Genomic DNA, 26,575 nt, shown 5'->3' with positions numbered 1-26,575 from the left:
GCATTACCTTGTGATGGTGTGTATGAAGCTGTATCTGTTGTAGATAACTTAGGAAATAATGTTTTGTGTATTGATTCTCCTAATAATAATAACTTGGATAAAACATCATTATGGCATTGTCGTCTTGGACATATAAGCAAGAAACGCATAGGCCAACTCCAAAAGGATGGAGTCTTGGAGTCGTTTGACCTAGAGTCAGATGATAGTTGTGAATCATGCTTACTTGGAAAAATGACAAAGTCACCCTTTACAGGCTCGTGTGAAAGGGGTGAAGGTTTGTTGAACCTTATACACACGGATGTGTGTGGACCATTTAAACATGCCACAAGGGATACTAATCGTTATTATTTGACTTTTACTGATGATTACAGTAGATATGGATATGTCTACTTAATCAAGCATAAGTCAGAGACTTTCGAGAGGTTTAAGGAATTTAAACAGGAAGTCGAGAATCAATTGGGCAGGAACAATAAGATGCTTCGATCCGATCGAGGTGGTGAGTATCTTAGTTCAGAATTCCTCGACTATTTAAGGGAATGTGGGATTGTCTCACAATTGACACCTCCCAGGACACCGCAGTTGAATGGTGTGGCTGAGAGGTGTAATCGAACCTTGTTAGACATGGTTCGTTCCATGATGAGTCGAGCTTCGCTACCAATCTCATTCTGGGGGTATGCCTTAGAGACTGCCGCCCATATTCTTAATCTAGTCCCTACAAAGAAAGTTGCCAAAACTCCTCACGAGATGTGGACTGGTAAAGTACCTAAACTAGACCACATCAAGATTTGGGGTTGCGAGGCTTTCGTGAGATGCGAGACTCATGATAAGCTCGAACCTCGAAGCGAGAGGTGTATTTTCATCGGCTACCCACAGCAATCCTTTGGTTACCTCTTCTACAGACCTAGTGACAATGTGGTCTTTGTAGCAAGAAGAGGAGTCTTTCGAGAAAGAGAGTTTATAAGCCAAGGAGACAGTGAGAGGCAAATTGATCTTGAAGAAATTCAAGAGTCAAGTGGTGAAGGAACTTCAAACTCTAGCCCTCAACTTGAGGAGGAAACTCCTGTTGAGCCAATTGACGAATCTGTACCTCTGAGACGTTCCACGAGAGTTAGGAGTGCACCTGAGCATTACTATGGATTCCATATTACTGCAGAAGGTGAGACACTTATTAGTGATGGGACACTAGTAAGTCAAGATGACCCTAACAGCTACGAGGAAGCCATAGCAGGCCCCGAGTCTGCTAAATGGAAAGAGGCTATGGATAGCGAGATACAATCCATGTATGACAATCAAGTTTGGAACTTGGTTGAAAATGTTCCAGGTCGTAAGACGGTGGGGTGCAAATAGGTCTTCAAGAAGAAGACCGACATGGATGGTAATGTACACACTTATAAGGCTAGACTGGTTGCAAAGGGGTTCTCACAAATTCCTGGAGTGGATTATGATGAGACCTTTTCTCCGGTAGCCAAGATTAAGTCTATTAGGGTTATCTTAGCCATAGCCGCATTTCATGACTATGAAATTTGGCAAATGGATGTCAAAACCGCTTTCCTTAATGGAAAATTGGCTGAAGATGTTTACATGAGTCAGCCGGAAGGTTTTGTCAGCAGCAAGTACCCTAATAGAGTGTGTAAGCTTGAGAAATCCATCTATGGATTAAAGCAAGCACCTCGCAGATGGAATCTTTGCTTTGATGAAAAGGTCAAGGAATTTGCCTTTTCTAGGAGTGAAGATGAATCTTGTGTGTATGTCAAGGCTAGTGGGAGTATAGTTAGCTTTTTGGTATTGTATGTGGATGACATACTACTCATAGGAAACGACATTCCAACCCTGCAGGAAATAAAGTCCTGGCTTGGGAAGTGTTTCGCTATGAAGGACCTTGGTGAAGCTGCCTATATTTTAGGGATAAGGATCTTGAGAGATCGGAGTAAAAGACAAATTGGACTTAGTCAGAGTACCTACTTGGATAAGGTGCTGAAAAGATTCAGCATGCAGGACTCCAAGAAAGGAGAGTTACGCATCCAGAGTAACGCCAAATTAAGTAAGACACAAAGCCCTAGCACTGAGGCTGAGATAGCAGAAATGAGTCGAATACCTTATGCTTCGGCTGTAGGATCGATCATGTATGCTATGACGTGTACTCGACCTGATGTAGCCTTTGCCCTGAGCATGGTTAGCAGGTTTCAGGGGAACCCTGGCAAAGCACACTGGACTGCGGTAAAGAATATTCTCAAGTACCTACGAAGGACTAAGGACTGGGTCCTTACCCTCAGTGGGAGTGATGACTTGAGAGTTGTAGGGTATAGTGATGCTAGCTTCCAGACTGATAGGGATAATTTCCGATCTCAGTCAGGCTGGGTCTTTACCCTAAATGGAGGAGCAATTTCTTGGAAGAGTTCCAAGCAAGAGACAGTGGCAGATTCTACTTGTGAATCAGAGTATATTGCAGCGAGCGAGGCGGCAAAGGAGGCTATATGGCTAAAGAACTTCATCGGAGACCTTGGAGTTGTACCAGCTATTAAAGAGCCAATGGAAATTTTCTGTGATAGTGAAAGCGCTGTTGCCTTAGCCAAGGAACCAAGGGATCATGGGAGATCCAGACACATCGACAGAAAATACCATTTTATTAGACATCGAATAGAAGAAGGACTCCTCGTGGCAAAGAGGGTATCATCGGATGAGAACCCAGCAGATCCCCTCACGAAGGGACTAACTCGGGTTAAGCATCTCCAGCATGCTCGGAGCATAGGGCTGAAGGATGATATTAGATTTAGTAGTTAGATAACCTCGAAATTTGTAGAGTGTAATTGACATTAGATGATGAATAAAAGGTGTTTTATTTATGAGTAAAGTGTTGCTATCTCTTGTCAATCGTTTACTATATTTCTTTTGCATGTTTTGACTTCCAGAATAATTTTGTTTGGTATAACATATTATTCAAACCTCCACAGTCGGTCATATGTCGGAAGTAGGTATGAATCAAGACTGTCATGATTGGTTGCAGAGGTCTAAGGTGTTAGACAAGGCTACAACAATCATGAGTGTTCATAAGTTCTGAGCATTGGACTCAACCCACGCTCACTAGAATCACTTCATGGAATTCTATCTCGAGTGATCGTGAGACGGTAATATCATATAAGTCTTCAAACCTAGAGATATGATTTGTTACTTACAAGTTGGTTATGCCTTGATTGTACGAAAACGCATTGGTAACTCGATGTTATAAATCATGCTCTTGTGTGTAATTCAATGAGTGGTAGAACAAACATATGAGTCGAAGTTTATCTGTTCCTTCTTGGATTAGAAGCTGATATCTGGGCCCCTCGAAGATTTTGTTTTGACCCATGTACCGGGCCCGGTCAGAACTAAGTTGATGTGTTCAATTAAGTTCTTTGTCAAACAAATCGGAAATCGGGAAACAAACTGTTGGACAATAAGTAAGACATTGTTCCATGTATTTGTCCGACTGATATCTAGAACAGAGGATTATATGATCACTTATCTTAAATGGCGTACCATCATCTTCTCAGTTCCGAGAAACCTTGAAAAGAGCTACGATTGCCGATCGGTTCCTGAAGTCATACTTGCAGTAATAGTTATTAGACTTATCCAAGTGGGAGACTGTTGGATAAGGTGTCTAAGTCCATAACTATTTCTGGTATGTACTTGACCCGACCCGGCATGGTCCATTTGGGTTGCATGGCACCATGCAATTGGATAGACTAAATGAGAGAAATAACACTTGGAGATTATTAAATATATTATAAGTTCTAATATATTAATAATATTATTTGATTAGTTTGATCAAGAATTAATTTAGAATTAATTAAGTGATCAAAAGATAACTAATTAAATATTGTTGGATTAATGTCTAAGTCCATAACTATATTTGGTATGTACTTGACCTGACCCGGCATGGTCCATTTGGGTTGCACTTCACCGACACAATTTATATGGATAATCTTTTGAGAATAGTATGTTTATGATTAATATTAATATATTATAAGTTCTAATATATTAATATGGAATCATATTATTTAATTAGTATTGATCAAGAATTAATTTATAATTAATTAAGTGATCAAAAGGAACTAATTAAATATGGACTCTTATATATATGGAATGGGCCAAGTTCATTTAGGTTGGGCTAAGCCTTCATGGATAGTCCATGGAGTGTTTAACCCATGGATCCTAGGAAATGAAAGGTCATGGGTATTAGGGTTTAACCCTAATCCTCCATACTATATAAAGATGTCTTTGGTTGGTGAAATTGGCACTAGTGTGGATACACTAAGAGGGCTAGCCGATTTTACTAAGAGAGAACCAAGTATTCATATTCTCTAAAGTCTTCCAAGGTGTCTTGGTGATTTGTGATTCCACTTGAGGCTTCCACACTATTGGGGCTAAGCTCTTAAAGCTTGAAGACATCAAGCTACATCAAAAGGTATGTCCTCTATCTAGTACTTTGTAGATTAAGAACATCATAATATGCTAGTTAGGATTAAAGCCTTGGAAAGTTCTTATTTGCATGTATAATAGAGAAAACATAGATCCAAGGTTTATAGGGTTGCATGTACACCATAGGAGTGTTAGAATGCTCAAAACCCAACAGTGGTATCAGAGCCTCGGGTTGTTTTCTGTTATATTGATGCAAATATTTTATTTTCAAAGTTGAAAAAAAAAAGAAAAAAAACATGAAGTTCGTCAAATTTTAAGATAATTACTTGTTCTTGTGAAAAACTAATTATTTGTAAAATTTGAATAATTTGCTTTATGAGTTGAATTAGGTCAAATTTAATAAAAGATAAAATAATATGATTATTTTATTAGTTTTAAAAGTTTGATCTAAAGAGTTTTATTTTTTTTGAAACCTCCATAAGTTATGGATTTGAAAAGGTTTTAAAAAAAAAAAAATTTGATTCAAAGTTTTATGGAGTTACAAAAAATTTGGTGTTAATGTTTTAAAGGATTCCATAACTTAAGAATAAGTTATGGATCACCAAAAGTTTTTTGTGTTACTTTGTTTTATGAGTGAATTTAGATTAATGAATAAAATTATGTGATAGTTGGTTTTAATCCAAATTAATCTATGAATTGATTCTAAAATGTGTTTTTGTAACTTGTCCTCAAGTTATATGAAAAGTCACATTTAAGAATCATAAAACTCATAAAAATTGGCAAAGGTTACAAAAATGAAGAGTCTAGTTCTAATTAAATGGTTTTATGACTCCATAACTTGTCCTCAAGTTATGGAGGACCAAGAGTCTCTTCATTTAATAAAATAAAAAAAAAAAGGTGTAACCTTAATTAATTCCATAAGTTATAAAATAAAGAAAAGTTAATTCTTTTATTAGTTTAAAGTCTTCCATAACTTGTCCTCAAGTTATGGAACTTGAAGAGTTTTTGGATTAAAACTACTTTAAACACATAAGTTATGGAATTAATTAGTTTTGAATAGTTTCAAAACTTGCCCTCAAGTTTTGGAATTTGAAAAGTTTTCAAGTATGAATACTTTAATTCCAAGTTAGCCCTTAGAATTTTAAAAGTTAAAATTCAACCCTTATACTTTATAATATTATAAGTTAATAATATATATATGTATAAGAGTAAAGTCAGTCTTACCGCTAGTACGCCTCATTCACGAAGCCGGTCTATAAGGTGGGTATAAGGTTGTTGCCTATAAAATGACAACTTAATGGGTGTCCACTCTCACCCACCGCTTGCTTGACCGGTGGAGGGTCGTTAGCCGAACGGGTTTGACAGGACTATAATTCTCCCTTCATTAAAAGTATTAATGAAAATACTAAGTAACTAAACTTTTAATAATACCCAATCTTAGTTACTTAGGAAAAATGTGAATAAGGTGCTAATCCATGAAATTACACTTTACACTTTGTCTAAGTCGTTAGTGGAGCGTGTGTGGTTAACCGGCACACTAACTTGGACTTAACAAGGTAGGTAAAGGGTGACTTAATATTTATCATAGTATCGATGGAGCGTGTGTGGTTAACCGGCACATCGATTGAGGGGTAATTTATTAAGGGTACCAAGTGATTTGCATGGTTACTTCACACCTTGTTTTGTGATCCTCGGCATCCCAGTCACAAAACCTGAAGGGCACACTCGAGATTGAAACATGCCTTTGAAAAGTTCAATGAATCTCAAAGATCTAGGAGTTTCAAAACCAATTAAAACCTAATTATACATTTTGTTTATCTTGGTGGAAATTGGTGAATCGTCATTCACCTACCTTCAAATATTCTATAGCTTGGATTACGGCATACCTCTTCTAAGTTATAAAATAGTTTGTTGGGTCCTAGCCTTAATATTTCATATTGGGTGTCATATTAAGGACTTAAGATCAACTATCTTGAATATCTCCCAAAAGATGTCTGGTTTAGACACTTATGATCTTCCCAAATCTCTTGAAACAAGGTTTCCTAATGAAGATGATGTCCCATGGATATCATACTTCTTTCTCCTCCTCCAATTATTCTCCCTAACCCACAAGTTCTTGAAAAGTTTAAGGTCACTCAAGCCCTATTGGCAAGGCAAGGTCTAGGTGTGAGCACATCTTGGAGATGTAGTCACATATTGACAAGCCGGGAGAGTTGGGTGTCAAAGTCTTGAGAAAGTTGGTGGTTCAATCACTTTCTAAGTCACATAGTGAGTTCCTTTGGGACACCTATGAAACAGACTATGACAAGACCCTTAATGATCTTATCTATTTGTTAAGATCAACTTCCTAAAACTTTATGGACATTGACAATGATGACATTGGATATCCAGTAAAGCATTCTCTTCCCAATGGAAAGGGATCGGCTATAGTCAACTCGGTTGACCAAATGGTAAAGAGAAAAGCTAAGTCTGTGATAGTCCTGTGTACCATTATCAAAGGGTCCATATGTTTGTATTGCCAAAGAAAGGGCATTGGTTGCGAAGCTGCCAAATTTACCTAAGGATGTTAAAGTCAATAAGTTTGACTCTACTTCAGGTAAAATCCACTATCTAACTCTGTTAAGTTTCTATTCTAAGATTCTTGATACATGATGTGACCGGGTCGCATGGTGATGGTTTAAGAATCAAAGGAAAGTGAAGAAACTTAAAGGAAGAATATGCTGAATCTGATCGCATAGATGGATTTCTATCGCATAGTTTGAAAAATCGGATTCTTGAGCTACTTCTTAGGAGTTATGAGATATTGCTTAGGAATAGATAACAACAAGTTTTCATATGGATTGTAAGGATAGTTTTTCCGCAAAGTTTTAAAATAAAAGGAAATTTTTGATTTTATTTATTTTAAAATATCCTTACAATGGCATCTGTGGAAATTTTTGTTGCTTATAAGATTCCATTAGTAGCAAGAGTGGAAGTATGAAATTGATTCTTTCATTTGTGGTAATGTCTAAATTTACCAAATAAGGAAAGATTCTCATCACCCAAGTTTCAATTGGACCGGAACTTGGAATCATGCAAGTTGTATAGCATGATGAATGAGAACTTTCAAGTTTTGGAAAATTAAGACTAATTACTTGTTCACATGGATGTGTGAGTCAAGTAAAGGACTTAGGGATCGAGTACACATTCTTGTGCACTGATTAAGTCCACCACTAAAGATCGATAAGAAGAATCAAATAAGGCAGAAGGATAAAAGTTTCTCAAATCTGAAAAGATGGGAGAGTACTTTAGTATCAGTTTTGTGATCATCTTAATGATTAAGAAACCATATCAAAATTAGTTCTCTAAGGAAATCTTAGTGCATTCTTATCAAGAAGATGAGTCATACTTCGTCCCAATACAAGTCTTAGAGTCATACTCCAAGATTGTCATTTGAGTGACATGTCTTAAAGAAGGTTTAAAACACTTGTCAAATGTAAGAGTAAAAGTTTTCTACTCTTGTACATTTGAAATTGGTAAGTTGTGATGTTTTGGATAAAACAAAGACCAACTTAGGCCAATTGGGTAAAGTGTTTTTCTTGATTAGAATCCGCACTATCTCTTGGATGTTTGACAAGGGCGTCTTATATGTCAAGAGGACAGTGGGAGTCTTAAAGGTCTTGAAAGTCTCAAGAACTAATCAAGAATAAAACCTAAAGTTCTTCTCTAGCACACAATTTGAGGTTTATAATCTATTGTGTTGACATATCTGTGCCCATTCCAGTTAAAGTTGGCTTTGCATATGAGTTCTTAGAGTTCTCAGTTTGTTGCATAACAACTTGGAAGTAATGGCAGGCCCTTGAGCTGCCAGGTGGCAAGAAGTTAAGATTGAGTTCAATCCATATGGTTTTGGATTTGTCATTATCTTTGTCTTGTGATTATGGTTTGACAAATTCATATGGGTAGGAACTCATACACCATATAAATCTAAGTGTCATAAGGTTTCTCTCCGATTCATGAAAATGATGGTGAGGAAACGCTTTCACTAAGTAGATTTTACGAAGATATCAATTGTGTTATTTGCATTTTCAAAAGTCGTTAGTGGAGCGCGTGTGGTTAACCGGCACACTAACATGGACTTGTGAGAAATGGCAAATGCCTAAGCAATTGAGACCATGATTACGGTATCCCTTTTCATGGTTCTTGAAATTGCTTAGACACACAGGTGAGCTATCTACGGAAAGGGTGTATGAATCTAAATTTCAGACTGTCCAGCTGATTTCTGAGTACATGTCAAAGCTAGTGGGAGCATAAGTTTTATGCTAATAATCATCATGTTAGTGGGAGCATGATAATTATGATAAATATTGCAAGTTAGCTATGTTAATTATAGAAAACAAAAGGTTGGTCTAAGTTGTTTTGCTATAATTAAGGGAGAGGAAATTATACTTCGTCTCAAATCTATAAGCTTAGATCGTGAGGTTTTAATCATTTAGTCAAGGATATATATGAATTTCATGTTGGAATGGCTCAACATAAGGAAATTCCGTATATGGGTCCATTATTTGCGTTCTAAAATTCGATTATGATTACGGCATCCCTTTTCATAATCTGAATTATGAGAACTTGGCAAATTGAAATGGAAATATTATAGCAAAAGACTGGTTTAGTCTTTATGTGAGACATCATGAATCGTGTCCCATATGCTTCGGATATAGGATCGATTACATGTGCTATAATCATCCGTTCTAAAATTTTCAAAATGCCTGGGGCATTAAGAAGGGAAAAGGTTTAGAACTGGATATGACTAAAAGGATTAAACAATTGTCGAGAACAATCTAAGGTTTACCAAAGATTGGTTGCTCAAGGACAGTTGGAAGTATAGTGATAATTCTGGAAGGACCATATTGACATAATCTGTAAGGAGGCAACTCTTGTTCAGAAGTGATAGTCAAAATGGAATCTGGAAATGTTTCAAAGTTAGAATTTTCAATCTGTGTAAGATTAAGGAAACTTAATGCAAGAAGGATATTTCCAAGGAGTTGATCTCCTTTGGAATACTCTGTAATGATTGTTGCCAAGTCTTTATGACTTTGTGCATAATCATTACGAGAGGATCAATGCATATAAGTTTAGAATCTAACAGATTTCAGTAAATGGCATGAATTTGGAATTCTTGCATTTGCAGTAAGGATTTGGGAGTGTGAAAAGAGAATCATTGAAGTTATGTTCAATTGATCTAGTTCACAAAGTAAAGATCATAGACAAACATAGTATGCATACTTGGTGTGTGGCATGACTAGTGTTTAAGAAAAACATAGTGTACATGCTTGGAGCATGGGACAACTATTGTTTTAAATTCAAGAATAAAGTTGATAGCTGAAACAGTGTACAATGAATAATGTGTAATCATATGGTGATAAATAAAAGGTGTTTTATTTATGTTCAAAGGGTTGATACCATATTGGATTTAATTATTATTGTGTTTCACTTTGCATGTTTTGACTTCCCGAATAAACTGGGTTATTCTTCCGGAATGACTAAGTTATTCAAACCATCCACAGTCGGTCATATTTTGGAAGTAGATATGAATTAAGACTGTCATGATGGGTTGTAGAGGTCTAAGGTGTTGGACAAGGCTACAACAATCATGAGTGCTCATAAGTTCTGAGTATTGGATTCAACCCGCGCTCATTGGAATCACTTCATGGATTGTATCACGAGTGATCATGAGACGATAATATCTTATATTCTTCAAACCTAGAGATATGAGTTGTTACTATGAGTTGATAGTACATTGATTGCACGAAAACGCATTTGGTAACTCGGTGCTATAAAACGTGCCTTTGTGTATGATTCAACAAGTAGTAGAACAAGCCATATGAGTCGAAGTTTATCCGTTCCTTTTACCTTCGGGATAAAAGCGATATCTGTGGGCCCCTCGATGATTTGATGATGACAAATGGAAGTGCTCGGCCGGGCCAGGACTGATTTGATTCGTTCAATTAGTCAGTCGTCATAAATCGGAAATCGGGAAACAACAAATGGACAGAGAGAATGATTACAATCCATGTCTCAGTCCATATGATATCTAGAATGGAGGAATATATGATCCCTTATCTAATGGACAAGTTCGTTGACAAGATCAGAGTTCGATAGCAGCTTTAAGAGCTACGATTGCCAGTTAGGTTTGAAGTCATACGCATTAATAGTTTTAGACTTATCCAAGTGGGAGACTGTTGGATTAATGTCTAAGTCCATAACTATATTTGGTATGTACTTGACCTGACCCGGCATGGTCCATTTGGGTTGCACTTCACCGACACAATTTATATGGATAATCTTTTGAGAATAGTATGTTTATGATTAATATTAATATATTATAAGTTCTAATATATTAATATGGAATCATATTATTTAATTAGTATTGATCAAGAATTAATTTATAATTAATTAAGTGATCAAAAGGAACTAATTAAATATGGACTCTTATATATATGGAATGGGCCAAGTTCATTTAGGTTGGGCTAAGCCTTCATGGATAGTCCATGGAGTGTTTAACCCATGGATCCTAGGAAATGAAAGGTCATGGGTATTAGGGTTTAACCCTAATCCTCCATACTATATAAAGATGTCTTTGGTTGGTGAAATTGGCACTAGTGTGGATACACTAAGAGGGCTAGCCGATTTTACTAAGAGAGAACCAAGTATTCATATTCTCTAAAGTCTTCCAAGGTGTCTTGGTGATTTGTGATTCCACTTGAGGCTTCCACACTATTGGGGCTAAGCTCTTAAAGCTTGAAGACATCAAGCTACATCAAAAGGTATGTCCTCTATCTAGTACTTTGTAGATTAAGAACATCATAATATGCTAGTTAGGATTAAAGCCTTGGAAAGTTCTTATTTGCATGTATAATAGAGAAAACATAGATCCAAGGTTTATAGGGTTGCATGTACACCATAGGAGTGTTAGAATGCTCAAAACCCAACAAATATATGGGTTGATTATGTAAATCATCCATATCTTGTATAGTGGGCTAAGAGGCTCCATGGATTATCAAGTTGGGTTCCACCCATAGGATGCTCCATGGGAGTTACAAACCCATGGGTCATGGAAATGAAGAGTCATGACACATTAGGGTTTACATGGTGTAACCCTAGATGTGTCAACACTATATAAGAATCATATTCTCCACCAAAATCGGCTACACTACGGAAACAAGAGGGCTATGCCGATTTCAAGAAGTGTGCATTCTCTCAAAAGTCTTTCCAAGAGCATTTGGTGTTGTGTGAAGCATTTGAGGCATCACACTTGGGGTGCTAGGCTCATAAGGTTTCAAGGAACACAAGCAACAACAAGGTAAGTTATTCTATCTATCATTCAAGTTAAAATTGTTCCCCATGTATGCTAGATAGGAATATAGCCTTGGAATTCAACTTTGCATGATAATTAGACAAACATAGATCCAAGGTTATTAGGGTTGCATGTACACTTAGGAAGTGTTAGAATGCTCAAAACCCATCATCTACTTCTCTTTGAAATTGATGGCCACCGCCTACGTTCCACTCCTACCCCTTTTGTTTCTGATTGTGAACTGTCATGCCATCAGACCACCAATCTCACAACCATCGCACCTCCAGAAGCTGTAGCCATCAACATCATTACACCTCACTTAGCCACCACAACTATTAAATGTATAACCGCTCTGCCTTTCACTCTCTGTTTTGATTTCGATTACATACACTGTAACCCATAGTTTTGGAACAAAAGTATACTTTCCAACTGATACAAAGGTACATACCTTTTTTATTCTCTGTATTTTTTTCTAAATTCATAGGTTCGATAACTTGTAATAGAACTGATGCGGGATAGAAATATTAGATTACATAGAGTCGACGAATGAGATAGGTTCATTAACAATTCAGAGATGAAAAAATGGAAAAAAAGAAAGCATTCACTCCTCTTTTATATCTTGCATCTATAGTATTTTTGCCCTGGTGGATTTCTCTCTCATTTCAAAAAAGTATGGAATCCTGGGTTACTAATTGGTGGAATACTAGGCAATCCAAACCTTTTTTGAATGATATTGAAGAAAAGAGTATTCTAGAAAAATTCATAGAATTAGAGGAACTCCTCTTCTTAAAGGAAATGATTAAGGAATACTCGGAGACACATCTACAAAACCTTCGTATAGGAATTCACAAAGAAACAATCCAATTAATCAAGATAAACAACGAGGGTCGTATTCATACGATTTTGCACTTCTCGACAAATATAATCTGTTTCATTATTCTAAGTGGTTATTCTCTTTTGGGTAATAAAGAACTTGTTATTCTTAACTCTTGGGTTCAGGAATTCCTATATAACTTAAGTGACACAATAAAAGCTTTTTCTCTTCTTTTATTAACTGATTTATGTATCGGATTTCATTCGCCCCATGGTTGGGAACTGATGATTGTCTTTGTCTACAAGGATTTTGGATTTGTTCATAATGAGCAAATTATATCTAGCCTTGTTTCCACTTTTCCAGTCATTCTAGATACAATTTTCAAATATTGGATTTTCCGTTATTTAAATCGCGTATCTCCGTCACTTGTAGTGATTTATCATTCAATGAATGACTGAAAAATTATCTACCTAATCCAATTAGAATGTTTCTTACTTTGCAGTTGTACATAAGCAAAGCATTGAAAATCGTACTCACTCTTTATCTTTCTACCCATCCCGGAGATTCATCCTATATATTAATCCAGTCAAATTATTCCAGTAAATAACAGAATCGTGGATAGGAAACTCCATTAGTGACCTACCCCAATTTATTGTATAAATTTTCGGGATCAATGGTTGGACCATGCAAACTAGAAATAATTTTTCTTGGATAAAGGAACAGATTACTCGATCTATTTCCATATCGCTCATGATATATATCATAACTCGTGCATCCATTTCAAATGCATATCCCATTTTTGCACAGAAGGGCTATGAAAATCCACGAGAAGCGACTGGACGTATTGTATGCGCTAATTGCCATTTAGCTAATAAACCAGTGGATATTGAGGTTCCGCAAACGGTACTTCCCGATACTGTATTTGAAGCAGTTGTTCGAATTCCTTATGATATGCAACTGAAACAAGTTCTTGCTAATGGTAAAAAAAGGGCTTTAAATGTGGGGGTTGTTCTTATTTTACCAGAGGGTTTTGAATTAGCCCCTCCTGATCGTATTTCCCCCGAGATAAAAGAAAAGATGGGCAATCTGTCTTTTCAGAGCTACCGCCCAAATCAAAAAAATACTCTTGTCATAGGCCCTGTTCCTGGTCAGAAATATAGTGAAATCACGTTTCCTATTCTTTCCCCGGACCCCGCTACTAAGAAAGACATTCACTTCTTAAAATATCCTATATACGTAGGCAGAAACAGGGGAAGGGGCCAGATTTATCCTGACGGGAGCAAGAGTAACAATACAGTTTATAATGCTACAGCATCCGGTATAGTAAGCAAAATCCTACGAAAAGAAAAGGGGGGATACGAAATAACCATAGCGGATGCATTGGATGGACGTCAAGTGGTTGATATTATCCCTTCGGGGCCAGAACTTCTTGTTTCAGAAGGCGAATCTATCAAATTTGAGCAGCCGTTGACAAGTAATCCTAATGTGGGCGGATTTGGTCAGGGAGATGCAGAAATAGTACTTCAAGATCCATTACGTGTACAAGGCCTTTTGTTCTTCTTAGCATCTGTTATTTTGGCACAAATATTTTTGGTTCTTAAAAAGAAACACTTCGAGAAGGTTCAATTGTCCGAAATGAATTTCTAGACTCGCGGATTTATCGACCTCAAGTTTGTAAAAAGAACCAAATTTTTTTTAGTAATTATGATTATCTATGATAAAAAATAAAATTCTAAAAAGCCTTTTGTTTGTTTATACTCTTTTTCTACGAGATGCCGGGAATTCCTTGTACCACATTCCTAGCCACAGTATGTAGATTGTGAAGAAGACTATTTGACTTGACCCCTTCTTTCTTTGTTTTTGTTTTTTTATAAAAATTTGGGGTGATGTTATTATGTTGCTATTGGCAGATTATAATATCATATATGGCAACATATAACATTTAGCACATAAAAGCATTTTAGGCAACTTTCCTAAAATAAACTAGTGCTTGTGTCTAAAATTTATTAGACACACACCTCACAATCTCCACTTAGAATGCTAAGTTTAAGTTTAGAAATCCTACAAATTCCTAATTCGCTTAAACTAATGCTCTGATACCAACTGTGACATCCCCAAAATCTCGGCCCGAAAAGACCGATTTCATTTATGCTTTTTAAAATAATTTTCAGAGTAATCCTTTTAATTTTAAAAGAGATGCGGAATTTGTTCCCAAAAACAAAACATGATAAAATAGATATTTATCAAAACATTTCATAAAGAAATATGATTTCATTTCATAATCAAAAGACGGGATGTCATGTTCCGATACAGATCATAAAGCATAAACGATAGCATTACAAGTCATTCAACAAATATATACATATACAGACTTGTAAACAAAACAACTTGATGTTCGCCCATCTTAAGCTCTTGCGCCACTTCCTGTAAAATAAATCAACTGAGTGGGTCAGGCTTGGGAGCCTGGTGAGCATATAGGGTTTTCAACCCACAATAATTATATTTAATTTCAACAATCAACAATAAACCCGATTACCCATTCCCGTTATCCTCACCTTACGTTCCTAAAAATAACGTCTATTATAAGGAACTTATTTCAGGATTTTTCATCGGGACGGACATCACTGCAGAGGGGCTTCCTCAACAATAAGTGTCCTAAAGGCAACCATGTGGGGGATAGAGTACACCGGTGAACACGTCGTTCACAACACCTACAGGTAATGAGCCTGCTAGTGTTCCACAGGACAGTCTAGAATAGTCCGTGGTCGTCATCCATACTCTGCTGAATGACTAGAATAACACCAATAACACCGAGGCCTCTCATCTGTTTATTACACACCAATTATCTACCCATGTTCTACCCAACATATTAGTAGATAAAAATATACGTTTTTATACATAGTTTAAAAACCTGTATAACATGTTTTAATCAATACATATTCCACATAACAGATGAGGCATACACACATAACACGTATTTCATAGAGAATACATCAGATCTATAAGATAGAAGAGAGTGAATATACACTCACACGTATAACAACCAAGTATATACACATAACACGTATTTTATAGGAAATACTTCATAATATTGCGTTGGAATGAAAATAACTACACACTCACATGATCAGAAGACGATCGGGCAGCACTACGGCTTGCAGAAGAGGTGTTTCTCCGTAGATCTGGAAGATCTTCACAAAACCGGGCTCCTCGCGGGCAGCGTTTCGGCTCGGGAATAACGCTCTTCGGGATCCTCGGGGCTTCGGATCTTGCTTCGGGGCTCGGGAATATTACCGGGGCTTTGGGGTATGATTGGCACGCAAATCGAGGCAAAACTTTGAGAGAGAGAAGAGTTTGAACAAGAGAAAATGGCTGAATTCGAGTTCTATTTATAGGCTGCTGGGTCTGGGATTACGCGGGGCGTACTTTGACGTCACTGCGTGCGTCGACTGGTGGCACTCGAGTATTGGTCAGACAAGTTGCAACCGACTGAGTACGCGGGGCGTACTCAAATTACGCGGGGCGTAATTGACGTGTCAAACTTCTAAATTGCGTAACTTTCGCATACGAGCTCCGTTTTCGACGTTCTTTATATCCACGCGAAGGACAGACCATACTCTACAACTTTCATTTAGACTCCGTTGGCTAATTTTGACTTTTATTTTTATTATTTATTTTTAGAAGGCCGGGACAGAAAAACTTCGTTATAAATTCATAACTTCTTCGTCTGATGTCCGTTCTCGCCTAACTTTTCATTGTTTCGCTACTAACAACAAGATCTTCGATTCTCATTTAGATTGTTTCGGCTAAAAACCGCTCGATCTCAAATCGAGTATTCGGGCTGCCTACTGCCACGTCGAAACTTCAGAAAGTCATAACTTCCTCATACGAAGTCAGATTTGGGCGTTCCTTTTATGCACGCTCTCGGTTTAACGAAATCTACGACTTTCGTTTAGATCACTAAGGCTAAATATCACTCTATCTTAAATTCATATTTTACGTCACTTGGCGTCGTGTCGGTTCTGTCTCGAAACTTCGACAGGTCATAACTTCTTCGTTATAACTCGGATTTTGGCATTCCTTATATCTCCGGAATCCTTGTTTCGACCACTACAACTTTATGCAAAGATATCGGGCGTATCTCACACTTTAATTTTGATGCTTATTTTATTCTTAATTCGTTAAATTATAAAAATCAAGAAAATAAACACACAAATCACGTAATTCACATAATTCACAAATAATACATTTTTATTATTTCAAATTTAGTTACAAAGGTTAACCTAGACTATTACATTGCTAAAAATGGCAAGCCCAGGAACACGGGCGTTACAAAATAGAATAGAAATGACTAGTCTTAGAATATAGTTGAACCAAAACACCTATTTTTTTTTCGAGTGATCATGTGATAACTTTTTGTTCTCATTCATTCAAGATATTATATAAGTGAACCTATTACGGAATCTAATTAGTTAAAATCAAAGTAAAAGTTTTATAAGATTACTGTTCGCTCTAAAATATAAAATTGATTCGATACAATAAAAAAAAGAAATGATAAAAAGAGGAATAATTTAATAATTTCATTCCATAATGATTCGAAAAGACTTTCATTTTAAAACGAAATTAAATGACCCAGTTCTTATTATTCGTTTCTAAGTTGAGTTGAAAAATTATCCAAGAATGAATTCGCTGATTGGCGGTATGGGTAGATGTTACAGATGATTAATCCATTTTTTTTATACAGTTGTGACTTTCTCCTTGTTAGTGCTGTCTATAATGATAGATCAATCAAAACCTTTCAATTGGACTTATTCTTTCAATTGGTATTTTTTTTTATCTCCTATTTTGCAAAAAAGGAAACTCAGGTAAGTGCTTTTTTATAAACATATGTATAAAAAGAACATATTTCATTTAGCTCCTTCATGCTTACCATAACTAGTTATTTCGGTTTTCTACTGACGGCTTTACACTATGTTTTAATTGGTCAAAATCTCTATTTTTTATAATTTTGGGTTTACCTTCAATCAAATATAAGGTTGGTTGTATTTTTTTAGATACGCACACCACTTGTTGAATAAAATTCCCAAAATATATAATAAGCAGGGGAACCTATGATTTTAGTATTTTGACTATTTTCCCACTTTCCTCTTAACTGGTGTCTTTATAGATAGAAGAATAATATGGATAAGTTGCATGAGGAGGAAATGGAATTGAGGGAATCATGGGATCCGAAGATTTTATAGCTTATAATATTATTCCTCCTGAATCCTGATGCCCCTGCTGTAACAAATGATATCATTTCTTTCCCCAAGGTGAATACCATTTCATTTTCTTCATCTATCTGTTCACTTACTTTCATCTTATTTATATTGTTAATATTCGATGATGTTTCACTTAGGTAAGTGCTGTAATATCTTGCTACCCTAAAGGTTAGAATTATTTATCTCAGCCCTTACAGCAACTCGATTTTGATTTTTTGGATTTGCAATTTATCGTTCTGATTTTGGAAGGCCATGTTAATTTTGTGTGCAAGTTAAAAGAGGGAAAAGGGAAAAAATAAACAGCCCGTGTAGGACCGTCTATGTGATTTTGCAGGTTACGATTCTCCTCTCTCTTACCCTCTGTATGTTTTTTTTTATTTCTCAAAATGACATTTGTGTTGAAATTGATGAAGATTTCATCATGAGGGTTAATGCTTTTTATTTTCTGCTTTTGTTTTCGATCCTGAAAATCACATTAGTCAGTGATTTAGCCCCCCCCCTCCTTCACTTTTCTGATCAAATTTAGTGTAATTTAGTATGGTATGTTATTGAATTTTGAGTACCATATCTCTACAACCTTGAACTAAATATTTTTTAATTTTCTTCATTTTTTAGGTGGCCTTTTGATGCTTTGTCAGAATCATATCCATATCAAAATTCCACATGAAAGGAAAATGAAAAAAAAAACACTGAAATAGGGTATTATTTTATATACTATTTCAACTACTTGCATTAAAATATAGTTTTCTAACTCCTTTTTATCTGTTTTTTTATTTTGATAGAAAAACATGTTAGCTTCCATCATTAACGCAAACTTAAAGAAGCTTGAAGAGAATTCATTAGAAAAAAAATAATAAAAAGATTACATTTTACAAAGCAAAGATAATAACTGTCTTCTAACTAACATTCTAACAAGCTTTATATATAAAACACCAAATTACCCTTTGCCCTTGGGTTTAGCTAACATATTTATTTTGTTTTCCTTATAGATTCCTAAATGGCTTCAAGGTGAAGGATCTGGGCCCACAAAAGAAATGTATGTATTTATCTCTTTGACTTTTAAGGTCATTCCAACTGTACTTTTACTTTTCTTATTATCAGTTCAAAATTAGTTGATATGGAAGGTAAATATATTTCTGTTGTTGTATATATACAGAGGATTGAAGGAGCAGCGATTGTTTGCAGTTGTTGTTGCCAAAAGTGCTGAAAAACCATTACAAGAGTTTATAGAAGAGATCATGAGATGTTGGTATATGCTCCTCCATCTCAACTTTTATTCCTTTTTTGTAGCGAGATTACTTCTTCCAACGTATTTATTTTCTCCCCACACAATGTTATTTACAATTTTTTTACTCATTACAAGTTATTATATAGAAATTCTAATTTCATATTAATTTTCAGTAATTGAAAATCCATTTTTAAGAGTTAATTAGAGAAAATAGCAATGTCATTTATTTGTTTGTTATTACATCATATCTTTATTTATTCACAGAATACAAGCCAATTTTCCCTTCGTTTGGTAGGGATGAGTTGCTTTCTCAAAGTACATTGCTATCATTGCATAAATGTAAATCCTTATCATAGGCTGATTTTGATTCATGGAGGAGGGATGTGTGTGTGTGTGTGTTTCAACTCCTTGAAGGAGTGGAATGACAGAAACTATATTTGTTTTGTAATTTTATTTTTATATTGTATACATTAAATTCATACATAAATGGTCCCTATGAATCTCTGATAGTTTTACTATTACAAATACCAATTATGTAACAGTTAACTATAATAAGGACAATTTATGTATCAATTTACTACCACTACAGGGACCATTAGACAATTTCTGTAACGGTTTGGTAAAACAAAGACCACATGAACCATTTATATTGATGCATCCATGACTATAAAATATAGACCCCTTCCCAACCCATGCAAAGCATGGGTACCTTCTCTAGTTAAAATTGAATCATGGATCATAAAAATGTTCCATGCTTCAATTTTAATAATCTAACTTTTTTTTTTTCCAATTTTATTTTATCTTCGATGTAGTACTATGCTCGATTTTATGATTTATATTTTTTTTAGATTTTTTTTTCAATTTTTTTAAAGGTGTACGTACGAATCCTTATTTTAAAAAGAGTCCTTACCCGATTCTCTCTCTCTCTCTCTCTCTCTCTCTATATATATATATATATATATATATATATATATATATATATATATATATATATACACAAACACACACACACAAATATATATATATATATATATATATATATATATATATATATATATATATATATATATGCTTATGTTATTCTATTCAAATTAATTATTATGTTATTATATACATAAATGTGGGCCAATCAATTTTACTTATTTTAAGTAAGTGATTATTACATATTATTGAATTAAATATAATTCAAAAATACCATCTATTCTAACTAGAAGGGTATTTTAATCAATTAATATAGATTTAATAAATGAAATTTGCATATTTTAAGGGAAATTGCATATTTTAAGGGAAAGTAGATTCTATTATTTTTAAAATCTGATTGTATGGATGATAATTCTCCTAATTCGTAACATTCTGACGGAATGTGTTTATCAATATATTGGAAAATAACAAATACGATTGAACCATACAAAATACACATTCTGACATAATATATATTTTGATTTAATGAACTTCTTGAAGAATAACAAAATTTTGGATACAAGTTAAAAAAAATTTCATTACATTCTTAGAAAAGAAAAAAAATTATATACTATTCTATGAGAATGTTACACTTATTAATAACAATTAAATACATATATAAATCATTCTACCAGAATATACTATTACATATTTTTTTTTCATTATATTGTATATTATTATGCTGGAACAATCCATTATTTTTGGAAGATTGGTGGTCATTGTTCATCTTCATCCCATACAACGTTCATCTTCAAGATTCTATTCTGACATAATCGAAATTCAAGATTCCATTCCAGTAGAATGTTGTAACTTTCATATGTACCCTGTTTTGCTTTAATATCTTTCATTTCGTTCCCAGCCAAGAAAACAAGAACATTCTTGTTCTTGATTTCATGTATACCTACAAATGAGAAATACAACCACTCATTGTTATTGCTTAATCTTCTTTCCAAGGCAATTTCAAGCAATAATCCTAGGGTTAAATGATCGACCTAATAGTATATCTACGCATCATCCCTCACCATCATCTAACAGTGATGTATCGATTAAGTCATGTATCATAAACTCCATCTTCATAGCTCACTAGAGGTCCATCTGCAATTGATCAAAGTTTTGTTTGATAGGAAAATTATAAATCAAGATATACATCTGAATACAAATAGTAACGCTGAAACATATTACAACATTTATTATATGTAACATCCCGAGTTCAGGGGTGCAAAGTTCAAGGTTCAAAGTGAAAATGTGAATGGTCAACTCGGCGAGTCCATGGGGAGACTCAGTGAGTAGGGTCGCGATTCTGGTTGCGTGTCTAGTGGCCAACTCGGCGAGTCGGTGGCTGGACTCGACGAGTTGGTGCTGTGTGGAGAAAACCCTAATCCCAGGGATTTGGACCTATATAAAGAACATAATACCCTCTCCCCAGCCTCTTTGCTCTCCCTTGAAGTCCAGAAACCCTAAAATTCGGTGTGAGAGAATTAGAAATCATTTCGATCTTGAAGGGATGTTTGTTGAAGAGATCTTTGAAGATTAAGAGGCTTGGGGCAAGGGGCTTTTCAAGGTTTTGACTTATTCTTCTGTTGGAGCCTTCTTTTGAGGTAATGATTCGTTGCTTGAACTGTTATCCATCTAGATCTATCATTTGTGGGATTTTTCGGTGTATATCTAGTGCTATCTTGAGTTTGGAGGTTAGATCTGAGGTTGCTACCTCAGATCTAGAGTATTGATGATCCAAAAGAGCATAAAGTCCCTGTTCAAGAGCTGTTGATGAAGTCTTTTAGCCCTAAACCTTAGCCCAAGAGTGTATTATGCTTAGATCTCCTTGGATTCACGTAAAGTTTGCCACTTTACATGATGGATGGCTTGTATAAGAGTAAATCTATGGATTTAAGACCCTGCATGGCATGGAAAGCCTCTGTATGGGTTAAGAGTTAGTGGTACTCGGCGAGTCACATGGGTGCACTCGGCGAGTTGCATGAAGATAGGCAGAAACTCGGCGAGTTGGAAGAACAACTCGGCGAGTTGGTTGAAGATAGCCTTGGACTCGGCGAGTCTGGTCTTGAGGTCCTAACATTTTCTGGTTAAGCTGAGAATCGGTGAGTCAAGGGATGACTCAATGAGTTGAGTACGGTTTGACTCAGAGTTGTGGGACTCGGCGAGTCTTTGGGCGACTTGGCGAGTTGATTCGTGTTATGGGAGTTTCAGAGCATGGGGACTCGACGAGTCAGTGGGTTGACTCGGCGAGTAGAGTCAGTCAGGAGGGTTGGCTTTGATTGAGGACTTTGACTTTGACCAAGAGTTAACCAGTTGACTTCTAGGGGTATTTTGGTTGTTATTGGTATTTATTGATTTCGGTGATTCAGTGGTGGAGTTCGTGTCGGTGGTCGGAGCAGCGTGATCTTGTTCTTCAGTCGGCAGTAGCAGGTGAGTCTTCTCACTATACTTTACCTTGAGTGGTAATTAGAGTTATGTGACAGAGTTATTGTATGCTATTTATGTGATGTGTGGCACTTCATTATTTCTTTGTGATTTATGCTGTGTGTATATCAAAGTTAGGACCGGAAGGTCCACAGAGCTAGGACCAGAGGGTCCACAGAGTTAGGTTTAGAGTTATGTGCCAGTGTAATTGTATGTTATTTATTTTCTGAGATTTATTGTGATATGTGCTATCCATGATTCTGAGTTATCAGAGTAAGGACCTTTGGGTCTATAGAGTTAGGACTAGAGGGTCCACAGAGAGTTTGGACTGGAGGGTCCTACTGAGACACACAAAGTTAGGGCCCAAGGGCCCGCAGAGTTATAGCCTTAAGTGACTAATATGTGTTAGAGTGGTATTTTGGGGAACTCACTAAGTTTCGTGCTTACAGTGTTTTGTGTTATGTGTTTCAGGTTTCTCAGGTTCACGAGACGGCACCGGCTCGATTGTACACACCAGGGGAAGCATTGTTTTGAAGATCCTGGTTTATTAATTGATTGAACAAAAGGTTTATTAATTGATTGAACAAAAATTGTTTTTTTAAATATTATTTTCGGAATTTGAATTAACTAAAAAAAAATTAGGAAAAAAATTAAAAAAAAAATCCTGTTTTTTTTTTTTTTAATTTTTTATTTTTATAAATATGTGAAATATTCTAATAGAATATTATACTAACATATTCTAAAAAATAATTTTAAAATGCAAAATAAATGGAAAAATCTAAAAATTTATTTTTTAAATATTTTTTTCGAAACTTGAATTAACTAAAAAAAATAAAATAAAATAAAATAAAAAAAAAAATCATGTGTTTTTTTTTTTAAATACATGAAATATTTTAATAGAATATTACACTGTACATATTTTAAAATTTAAAATGCAAAATAAATAGAAAAAAAATTTTAATATTATTTTCGGAACTTGAATTAACTAAAAATAATAAAAAAATTAAAAAATGTGTCTCATGGTCTCACAAAATTAGACCGTCTCACATGAACCTAACCCTATATATATATATATATATATATATATATATATATATATATATATATATATATATATATATATATATATATATATAGGTTCAGGTTCATTTGAGACCATTCTAATTTTGTGAGACCGTGAGACCAAATCGAAAATTAATTTTAAAATGCAAAATAAATGGAAAAATCCAAAAATTCTTTTTTTAAATATTATTTTCAGAACTTGAATTAACTAAAAAAAATATAAAAAAATATAAAAAAAATATAAAAAATTCTGTTTTTTTTGTTTTGAAAAATACGTGAAATATTCTAAATAGAATATTACACTGACATATTCTAAAAAATAATTTTAAAATGCAAAATAAATGGAAAAATCTAAAAATTCTTTTTTTAAATATTATTTTCGGAACTTAAATTAACTAAAAAAAATAAAATAAAAAATAAAAAAAAATTTCTATTTTTTTTTAAAAATACGTGAAATATTCTAAATAGAATATTACACTGTACATATATTCTAAAAATAATTTTAAATGCAAAATAAATGGACAAATCAAAAAATTCTTTTTTTAAATATTATTTTCGGAACATAAATTAACTAAAAAATAAAAAAAATAAAAATAAAATAAAAAAATACGTCTCACGGTCTCACAAAATATAGGTGGTCTCAAATGAACCTAACCTTATATATATATATATATATATATATATATATATATATATATATATATATATATATATATATATATATATATATATATATATATATATATATATATATATATAAAATAAAAAATATAATATTTATTTAAAAAGTACATACGCATAGGAGTGTGCACCAGATAAAATTTTATTTTAATTCTTTTGGGAATATTGGTCCACCAACTTATCCACTTCCGAACAAATCAACAACTTGATCCGTGGGTGGTATGCATTTATATATTTATGTAAATTGCGTAAATATTGGTGTTGATTTACAAAAATATTTATTTTAAAATGCCCGAATTTTTATGGATGAGCCATCTAAAGAAAATAAATATATTTATTCTTCCCTGACAATTATCGATCTATATGCAATACATACGCACACGTAAATAGTTTCCGTATATGCAAAAATTCTAACTTTGTTTCAATCAAGTATTTACCTTTATAAGAGATGAATATGAATTATCTTTAAAACTTAAAAAACAAATTGTAGGAAGAGTGAATGGGACCACACCTCTTGGTCATAGCATAGTTATCTTGTTTTTCTGTCTAAAATATATATATTTTAATATTAACGAGTTGTGATGGCCCTATGTACGTTTATGTACGAATTGATCACATAGACACACAATCATTCGTTGAGTTAGATTATTGATTAATGTTCTAATTTCTAATAGGCTAATTCTATAATTTGTAAATATTATTCACAATTAGTTTAATCTTCACACTCATAATCGTAATCGAAGGCTTCTCAGACCGTTAATCCTAATCAAAGATTGTTTTAATTTTATAGTCCTATTCGAAGGATTTTCTGACTTTGTAATCAAGATTTCTAGGTAAGTTATATTTTTAGTTCTTCTTGAATTTGTGATATATTAAGAATGTATTTTTTAATTTTTTTTTGACTTTTTATTTACTGTTTTTGACTTAATAACATTGAATGTATATGAGTGATTGACTTTTTTTTATTTATCAAAGAACACATAATATGAATGTTTGGCTCTTTTATTTTATAGTTTTTGATTTAATCGTATTGAACGTGTATGAATGTTTGGCTTTGTTTTAATATTAATATCAATTATCAATATATGAAATTATTAATGTCAAATTTTTTTAATGTTTCATATTTTTATTGAATGTGACTATGTGTTATCTCATTCTAAGTATTAAAGGTACACATTTTATTCTATTACTATAAATAGGTTACAACATTGGCGTCTAGTACTTTTTGGTATTCTATTTTCATTTTTTATGCCAATATACTTTTGTCATTTATATTATTTTGAACATTATGGTTAACCAATATTAACCATTAACCAAAATCGTTAACCGATAAAATCCATTAACCATAACCAATATTAACCATACCCAATGGCTACCAAAATGCATTAACCAATCATAATGCTTATGGTTCGGTTTTAACCAATAACCGAACCAAACCGCCCCGTACACTCGATAATATACAACTATGTAAAATAATATACAACTAAAGATGGTTCAATTAATGTCACTCGATAACCATAGTGAGCTAACTCTTGAAAACATGTTAAATATATATACTAATTTGAATTTAGAAATGAATAATGGACTTTTGAGTATAAGATTTTGGCCACAAAAATCTGGTTTATTTTTAGGTTTAGTCCCTATAATTTTTGGGTTACATACTTTGACCATATATATATATATATATATATATATATATATATATATATATATATATATATATATATATATATATATATATATATATATATTTTATAGAGAGTTTTGGTCTTTAGATATTTTGGGTTTAAGAATTATCATAAGACTTTATTTGTTGAGAGGTTTGGTTTATACATAGAAAATAAATTACAAAAATTGTCCTTGTAATTACAGAAAGATCCCCATATAGGGTTTTTTTTATATAGAAACGATTCTTATATTTAACATTTTCGTATGTTGGCAGGTTTGATTTTATTTTAAAAATTGTCCCCATAGTTTGCAAAGAAGGTCCATGTGTATTTTTTTTAAACGATCCATATGTTTAAAGAATAACAAAAATAGGCTTTCCTTAATAATTTTTTTACGGATTAGGCCCCCAAAGTGAGGTAATATCATTCTATTTATCGCTAAATCGTGTTTGTTCAGTGAGAAAATGGTTATATTTTAATTTTTAATAATAATATTTTGCATGGTGTTATATATAGTAGGCCTTCAACACAATATTTTAGTGAATAACTCAAAACTTTCTAAACATATTTTAAAATTATTTTTTAGTTATGTTCGCTTGATATGAATTACACTCTAGAACCATAGTGAGCTAACTCTTGAAAACATAGTATCGGCTTATCGCTAAATCGTGTTTGTTCATCTATGAGGAAATGGTTATATTTTAATAATAAAGTTTACATATTATACTTTATTAAAATTTTGGCCAAAATCTA

General features: G+C 33.9%; 2 protein-coding genes across 2 annotated transcripts; both read left to right on the top strand.

Moving 5' to 3' along the window:
• The first annotated feature begins 12,298 nt into the window (after positions 1-12,298).
• On the top strand, positions 12,299-13,093 carry LOC128132800 (chloroplast envelope membrane protein-like). The gene has a single exon (XM_052769770.1). It carries the CDS (start codon positions 12,314-12,316, stop codon positions 13,001-13,003), a length of 690 nt encoding a protein of 229 aa, XP_052625730.1. The 5' UTR covers positions 12,299-12,313; the 3' UTR covers positions 13,004-13,093.
• A 133-nt stretch (positions 13,094-13,226) lies between these two features.
• LOC128132799 (cytochrome f-like) lies at positions 13,227-14,441 on the top strand. Its single transcript, XM_052769767.1, has one exon. It carries the CDS (start codon positions 13,230-13,232, stop codon positions 14,190-14,192), a length of 963 nt encoding a protein of 320 aa, XP_052625727.1. The 5' UTR covers positions 13,227-13,229; the 3' UTR covers positions 14,193-14,441.
• Positions 14,442-26,575: the final 12,134 nt, after the last annotated feature.

Source organism: Lactuca sativa, chromosome 1, assembly GCF_002870075.4.
Source record: "Lactuca sativa cultivar Salinas chromosome 1, Lsat_Salinas_v11, whole genome shotgun sequence".
Lineage (NCBI taxonomy): Eukaryota > Viridiplantae > Streptophyta > Magnoliopsida > Asterales > Asteraceae > Lactuca > Lactuca sativa.
Note: the sequence above shows the minus strand (reverse complement) of the source record. Positions and strands in the feature narration are given on the sequence as shown.